This window comes from Alligator sinensis, unplaced genomic scaffold (assembly GCF_000455745.1).
Source record: "Alligator sinensis unplaced genomic scaffold, ASM45574v1 scaffold366_1, whole genome shotgun sequence".
NCBI classification, from domain to species: domain Eukaryota; kingdom Metazoa; phylum Chordata; order Crocodylia; family Alligatoridae; genus Alligator; species Alligator sinensis.
The window spans coordinates 4,190,263-4,198,642 of NW_005841851.1; the positions used below are offsets into that span (position 1 = coordinate 4,190,263).

The 8,380-nt window shown below is 42.1% G+C and overlaps 1 protein-coding gene across 6 annotated transcripts in view; it reads right to left on the minus strand.

Moving 5' to 3' along the window:
• MMEL1 (membrane metalloendopeptidase like 1) overlaps nt 1-8,380 on the minus strand; it is a 78,555-nt gene that overhangs the window by 30,175 nt on the left and 40,000 nt on the right. For 5 of the 6 annotated variants that reach the window (XM_025211892.1, XM_025211911.1, XM_006016205.2 and 2 more), the window contains exons 4-8: nt 8,120-8,281; nt 6,786-6,866; nt 4,525-4,620; nt 3,265-3,383; nt 2,392-2,457 (exon numbers count right to left, since the gene is read on the minus strand). In XM_025211892.1, the coding sequence (XP_025067677.1) occupies nt 2,392-2,457; nt 3,265-3,383; nt 4,525-4,620; nt 6,786-6,866; nt 8,120-8,281 (524 nt within the window). The remainder of the gene's footprint in view (nt 1-2,391; nt 2,458-3,264; nt 3,384-4,524; nt 4,621-6,785; nt 6,867-8,119; nt 8,282-8,380) is intronic. The other variant, XM_025211916.1, reaches the window with a different exon arrangement.

Below are 8,380 nucleotides of genomic sequence, written 5' to 3' on the forward strand. Positions count from 1 at the left end.
TTCCCTTCACTGCTTCTAAATGAATAAGTGAAGAAGTAGCAAAGACTCCTTGATTTGAACTGAGCTGGAGGAAATACCATCTCCTCAGAACCAAAGTATCAAACAAAGTTTTTAAGGTTTGAGGGCTCCTCAAATCCAGAAACCTCATGCCCTCAGGGATATTGCCTGGAAAGAAACTTCTTCTTTCTCTTCTCTCACTCATCCTCTCCAATTTCTTGGAAGTCACATCATGAAAAACTAGAGGAAATCCAAGAATTGAGAACCATTACTGCAAGGCTACATGTGTAACTAGCTTTACACAATGACAGATGATTCCCAGTGGTGCCCTTCTTTCACTTACAATGCAAGGTACAAGCTGTGCAAGCTAGGTGATTTATATGCCAAAATGGACCTTGGAAGGATATTTGGCTCATGATCAAGTGCAGTTCTTTGATATAGGAAGGCTTAATGCTACCTATTATTTCTACCTATGACTCCTCATCTGTGGAACATAGAAACTAGCTGAACACAATAGTTTAATTGTTCTGAAATTGGTTTGGGCACTTGTATTACATGATGGTGATTTGCAGGGGGGACAGAATGTCCTAGCTCAGACAAACTCCTGCTAGGGATGAAAAGAGTTTTGCCTGATGCCAGACTAAACACAAACTAAGGAAAGAATACCAGGATGTAGCCCATAGTCTTTGGAAATGTGCTGTGGAAAGAAACAGCTTTACAGAAAGGGATTCTCTACAGCCCCGAGTGACCATGGTGCATATTGTTACTCAGCCAGGCTAAAGATGTGCCCTTAGTCAAATCAGGAGTTTTCACACTTCAGGTGAATATCTTTTCAATGCCTCTTTTGTTTAAGTTCATTCATTTTTGGATCAAAGTTGCCTTGCACTTGGTCCCTGGCCTCCCTGTAGCCTGAGACCGACCACAGGCCCAACACAAAAGTCACGCTGTCTTCTAAACATAATAGCTAACATAGTGACACCTCCACTTCTGTCAGACAAGTCACTATCTGACTTGTCCACTCTTAAGCACCCCTATACCATTTACAAAACAAAATCTCCCGATCCCGCTTTTTTGTTTCTTTGTTTGCTTCTTGAGATACCATTGCCTCTTTAAGAATGCCTGCAACTGGCAACATGTACTAATGTCAGAAGAAGTTGGCCACGTTCTGTAAAAGGTAATAGAGTATCTTCCCTTAACACGTTTTTGGAGTGCTAACACGTACGGGGAATGCTGCTCATAGAAATTACAATTTACTAAGACAGCAGAGATGAGATGGCCTATAAATATGCTTCTACCAAAATCTCATTGCTCTGTATTTCAGAAAAGACAGCCCTGGAATTATCCTACTTAAGGCACAATCCAAAGTCAAGGAAAACAATGGAAAGGCTTCCACTGCCATCAGTTGGTTTTAGATTGGATCCTGAAATTGTAAGATGCAAGAGTCTGAAATATTTTATTATTGTCTGTGTGGATCTTCCTCCTTTCATGTTAGGAAATTCAATTTAATGCTAAGTTGCAAAGGCACTCATTTAGCATGAGATAATTAAGAAGATAAAAAGAACCACGTATTTTCAGGCCTACTGACAAATTATCTTTAATCCATCTTACATTTGCAACTGCTCAGTTAGACATTTACAAAGGAGAACTAAGCGAGGGGGGGAGATCATGAATAAATTTGTCATAGGAAATGAAACAGTTTCAACACTCTCTCTCTGAACTTTCATGCAGTTTTGGGGAATAACAGCAAAAATAACAGTCTGCAGGATTCTTATCACCTGAAGACTGGGAACATGAATCTCCCTTCCACTTTCCCTGTCAAGCCCTGATTCCATTACTGAAGCGCTCTGTCATGGACGTAGTGGCTTGTAAAACCTTTCTACATCAAAAATGAACCTAGGGTTTTGTATGATTAGAAGTATGAACACAGAAGATCTATCATGTTGTATTGGCCCAGCAGTCCTCCTAGTCCAGAGTCTCACCTCTGACAGCTGCCAGCACCAAATGCTTCATAGGAAGAAACAAGAAAACCCAGAGCAGAAAGATACAGGGTCAACCTGTGCCCATGAAGTTTTCACCCTAAACCCTAAAAGTTAGTGATGGATTAAACCATGAGCATGAAGTTTTTTCTTCCTTGCCATATTCTTTCTGTTCGTATGAACTCTCATGACTCTGGATAGCCTTGCTACTCTATCAATGCTCAGTCATCTTTGTTTCTTGATACATTTTTGGCCTTCCTTGTATTCTCTGTCAACAAGTTAAACTGATGCATTTTGATTGTTGGATAGCATGAAGATTCAGATAGATGCAGTATGAAAAAAGCAGGGATCGCTTGCAAGTGATTAATGAAAGGCAAGTTCTAGTAGCATACAGCATATGTGTTACAGAGATACTTACTCTTTGGTAGTTGCCACCATTAAAGTAGTAATCTCGCGATGGCATTCCCAAACTGGGCTGGTCAATCTGAAGGAAATTAAATAGGTAATGCCTAGTTAGTGATAAGCAGTGGTTGTGGTTCTCCAGAAAGGGTCATTTAAGCATAATGTGAAATGCTGCATGCACCATCCTGGTAACCCAAGAAAGATGACCTCACTTTATGAGGGTGTAAACCCAATCCAGGAGCAAGCTTTAGCCTGTTTTCCATAGAAGTTGGGACTGAATTGAAGACCAACTGCTCCCTCCAAACTTTGGGTTAGGACTAAACCCTAGGTCCTCAATCTCCAGCTAGTGCAGGATAGAAGTTTACTTACCATGGGTTACAGAGCAATGGTTTTACTATCAATGGTCAATGACCACTGTGACCTCAGAAAGAACAAAATATTGCAACCTGCAAGAGAAAAAGGTGCCTCTCTCCAGGGCTAGATTTGATGTGCAAAAATAAATATTACTAGGCTAGGTATTTATAGATCAGTATGGTATACCTATTATATTATGATCAGTATTATTTGGATATCTGCAGTATATATTAAACAATGCCAGTGCTGTGTAAGTTGCAGTACTATACATAGGGGCTAAATCCTTAGTGTAAATCGCCAGAACTCCATAGACTTCAATAAAGTCAGAACCATTTATGCTGCCTGAAGATCTGTAGTAGTATGTATTTGAACAGCCCATTATCGAGCTGTTGATATACACTTTGTTCCATATTGTGGATGCTCACTAACAGAAGTCACGGAAAACTGATCTAACCTGTGTGCAATGCAATTAGCTACCCTTGGTGGGTCATGGCCTTGGACCTATGTATCTGTAGTTCCCAGGGATTTTTCTTACATAAATGATATGCCGGCTGGAATCCCGGTCGTCGTTCCAAACAAACATATCAATGATGACTCGTTTGTTATATCTGGAGTTCATGATGGAGAGTTTTTCTTCCACACTCCAGTTTGCCTCTGAGAGATAAAAGGAAAAGCTGCATTATTTATTGATGTGTACCAAACATAATTAAGTTCTGTGTACTATAAGCTTAGTACTCAGGTCATTTAAAATCAGACCGGACAAAGTGGGATACTGGTAAGGAACAGCCTGCACTGGCTGGAAGTGCATGGAGAAAGTGATCTGAACACAGAACTGCTAACTGCAAACTGAACACTGAGTATTTGTTAATTATCCTTACTAATAGTGGCACTGACAATTTTAATTAGCCCTGTGCAAAGCGCAGAGGAAACCCTCAATTCCTTCCCATATCAAGGTTAAAAGTCAAAACACCTCAGCTGTTCAAGGCACTTAGGTGACTTGGATGATACCTCTGGCCAGGATTTTGCTGTTGTTTTATGATAGATGTGTGGCAGTAATTTAATTGGTGGTCACGTTGTGGGGGAGAGGGCTGAGCCTTGTGGAAGAACGAGGCTTCACATCTATTTGTGTAAGCCATTTAAAAAGCTCCTGCCACTCAGATACTGACATGCCCCAATTATAAATTTGTGAAAAATGAGCATTTTATTACCTAACTAGCTGACCAATCATCTGCTAATTGTGATCATTGCACATGCAAACATAGGAGCACAATTATTGCATGTGTTGAGCCCTGTAGATTTAAAAATTAATTACTTTTGCTTCTCCCTTCATTTTTCCCTTTACCTTGAGGTTTTATAGTGGTGACATTTTATCTTTTAAAAAACCCCATTATCTGCTGGACTCCCCTCTCCAGCTCCACAGGCCTTTCTTTCTGGAGGGTAGCAGCAGTTCATACAGGGAGAAGGATCCAGCTCACCCAGGTGGGGGCAATTCTACTCACAGATGCCCTGCCAGTCTCCTCTGTCCAGTTTCACAGCCCTTTACACTTAAAGGCCACAGCATCCAGTCTGGTCTCCCAGCACAGGCTGTCCCTTAGCCACACACAGAACCTGCCACCTAACAAGGGATGTGAACCCTGAACCTTCAGAGTGAAAAGTTGATTACCAGCTGAGGTACCCAGGCTTTTGTTTGTTCAGGGGATGCAAGTCAGTGATCTTAGCTCCCAAAGGAAGTAAAAAATTCCTACCCTTGTGCTACAGAGACCCTTTTACAAACTCTTTGAGCACAGAGTCTTACCATGGGTGATATTCCAATCTGCAGAAGCCACTGGCCAGTCTCCAACCATAGCTAGGACCTCTAACAAGGGCAATGAGTCTCGCTGCTCTATGAGGCCTGAAGAAGCAGCAGCAAAGAAATTTTAAAAAGAAGGTTAAAATTCCTGATAAACTGAATTATGCAATTGAATCTCTTACAGAAGAGAAAGAGAAGGGTCTGATGGTGCCTTGTCAGGTTGGATGAGGCTGCATGCATAGGTGTCATTGTTGTGTTCCATGGTGTAATAAATTCTACCCTTCAAGTACTCAGAAATTTCTGTTCGTAAAACTGAGCAAGAGTATTACTTTTGGTGTTGTGACTCATTCTGAGATTTGCACACTCTCCAAGCCAAACTGAAACCATTTACCAAAAGCTGAGCTGGATTCTCCATTACGCTGGTAAGTTTTCAACCAAGGTTTTTCAAAAACATATACTCTCATTCCAACAAGGGTTAATTCAGGGAGGCCCTAGGCCTTGTGCTATACAAAAGGTCAGAGGAGGTGGCCAGAGTGTTCCCTTTTACAGTTACAGTCTTTGCATTGAAGACTTTTACCTATTGTGATTTGTGAAACTAATGATTTCCCTGCAAACCAGTTAGTTTCTGTAGTATCTGTTAGCAGGGAAGGAGGTATGAAACTCACCTCAACATCTGAGGTTTATGAATTGTTATAGGACAGAGGTGCTCAATCTCTGGCCCATGGGCCAAAGGAGGCCTGTGAAGCCACAGCATTTGGCCCGCTGGGCTCCCCACAGGTCAGGACATTTGGCAGTGCAGGGAGCAGTGGCCATTAATACCACCACCTGGCCCTGCTACCAAATTCCCATGTCGCCTCCCCCACCACAGCCAGATGGGGCCAGACCAAGCCCCATTCTCCTTGCACAGCTGGATCAGGGATGAGCCATGCCCCCTTCTCCCTGCACAACTGAATCAGGGCTAAGCTGTTCCCCTTGCCCCTCTGCAACTGAATTGGGGCTGGGCGATTCCTTTTTCCCCCCATGGGACCAGGTTGGGGCCAACCGACACCTTCTTTCCCTGCACTGCTGAATCAGGGCCCTGCTGCACAGCTGTATGGGACCCCGCTGCCCCCACCCCAGGCACCGGATCAAAGCCATGAGCTGGATCCGGCCCATCAAGGGACCAGGTACTGTCCATCCAGCCTGCCAGGGAAAAAGGTTATGCACCATTGGTATAGGAGATTTTGCACCAGACCTATGCACAGCAATATAATGTGCAGCGAAGGTCCCAAATAAAGCTAGAGGTTCTTCTACACAAACAGTAACTTCTCATCTATGGAAAAGAGTTCTTCAAAATTATATAGGGCTGATGACCAACTGTTTATAGGAGGGTAGATTTTCCATTCATGCTTATAGCATTGGGTCCAATCCCTAATTAAGATTTTAGGTACTACTGGAATATAAAAAATAAATATCAATAATAACGCAGTAACATTTTGAAAACTAGTGCTTTCGGCTCTTGCTTTACTATATTTTATCAGTTTTGTAGTTACAGACATATGCATGTTGTTCTTAACATGTTGTATTTAGCAAGTGTGTTTTAAATCCACTCGCAGCGTTAAAACTCTCAAACTATCTCCAGCATCCATTATCTGTGAATGAAAATCCACTAAACTTCCTAGGTATTATCAAGACACTGAGGGCACTAACAGATGTGGAAAAAAAAACCCCAGTGCTTTATTGGAAGAGAGAGCGCATCAGTTTGACTTGCCTTGCCCAACTTCTGTATAGAACATGTGCTTCAGGCAGGGTTTTTTGGTGCTTTTATCTAATAGATAAAGCATGCGCTCTTTACAGACATTGGGCAAGTCAGGTCAAATTGACGCGCTGCCTCTTTTAGACATGTGCTGCGTTCAGCATGGGAGCGCACTAAGCTGAAATTAAAGCTCTGATTTTGTTTTTCCTTCACATCTGTAAGCAGCCTGAGAAGCTTAATTTGTATGGGCTTGCAATGGCAAATAGTCTCTGGGAGCTCGGTTCTTAAAGACTTAGTGAAATGAGCAATTTTCAAAACTATTGCAAAAGCTAGACAAGCTTAACTGAAAAAAAAAGTCCTACTCAGGGTTGCTAAGTGACAATAGTTTAATTACTCAATGTGTTACTTATAAAAATCATCTACTTGCAGAAAGGCTGGCTTTCCAGGGGAGGCCCTGCCAGGGAGATACAAACTGGCCTGGAGATATAGGTTTGTCCCCAGAAGAACAACAATAGAACAAGAGGATACTCACTCTCATTCATGCAGGATTTGTAAAGTGTCTTTGCTTTCCGAAAGGCCTCTCGATCATCCTGCTCTGGAGTCTCCAGCACACCTAGGACAGGAATCATTGCAGTAAGACCATGCCCTGGGTAGGTTTGTTTTCAACTATCATCACATGAATCAGTGAGAATGAAGGGATGTAAGGACCATTTATCATGAAACCAGAGTGTTGTACTACTGGTTAGGAGTGAAAGGTGAAGGATGGACATAGAAATACAGAGATTTTCCTGACTCCAATTATAGATTATGGCAAAACTTAGCTGATTTAATTGGGAACACAACCATGCTGTGGTGGTGCTTTACTGAAGAGTGGGAGGAGGAAAGACTACAGAAGAGATCAGAAACCTTACGGGCCTGGAATGTCATTTGTTGTATGTCACTTGAGCTCCTGCAAATGCCTTATGTGCAGCAGATGCCATTCCAAAGTAAACAGTCAGTGGCTATTAAGACCAACATAACCAAGAAGAGAGAAAATATGTGGTATGTCAAATATTGCAGTGTGGTAACTGTCAACAAAAGCTGGCTTTGTCTCATCCACTGCTGTACAAAGTGATGGTACGTGCCATCTTTGCCTTAAAAAAAATGATTATGGCTGCTGAAGAGTCTTCATAAGTTACAGTGTGAAAACACCAACACATCCACTCACTGCCAGCTGAGGTTTAGCACCGACTGCAGCTCTGTCCAGAACAAGCTTGCTGGTATACCTACACTGATAAACCTTTCTAGAGTGAATGCAGCTTGGATTATGAGTCCTTACAGTCAGGGACATGCTTCTGGCTCTGTGCTAGACCAGCATTTAGCACAGTGGGGCATGAGCTATGACTGGGGCTTTTAGGTGCTATGTTAATTCAAATGATAAACACCAATGTCAATAAATACTGCCTTTGCAGGAAAAGTTTATAATTCCCCCAATGAAATGAGCTGCTGCCATAATTTTTTGATAGTGTAAATACTTCTGTATTAAATAATAACAAATGTCACCCCCTCACTGGCTTTACTGTACCAGACAAAATTTCAAGTGTCGTCATTGCCTGAAGACGCATACAGTAAACTAGATCCTCAGCTGATATCAATCTATGCACTTTAAAGATACCCTGCTGGCTCCTAAAGGAGGATCTAGTTTGTTCTGTGGAAGTTGTGCCTGGACTTATCTCCCAAACTTCTTTCTTTATCTTTTTAATAATAAGGCCCACTATTTTGGAGTTCAGGGAATAATGTTGGGTATCAACATCATTATTGGGCTAAAGACCTGATACCACATCTTGATGTTTCGTGTACATGTTTTAATGTCCCTCCCAGTTTTACCTTTCAGGATGATCTCCAGTTCATCTCTCAGGATGTCAAAAATGCTGTATCTTGAGCTGGTTTCTGGGATGACGTGCCGGTTTAGCCAGCCCCCACAGGCATACTGGTAGAAGTTGTTGCAAGGCTCAGTGGTTGGGTCCATGTTCTGAATTATCCTAGCAGCTATGATGCACAAAACCAGAGAGGTGATTTCCACAGGATGTTTCAAGCTGCATGTAATACTCAAAAATTCTCCCAAATTACCAAGAAGGTGGCCTGCTG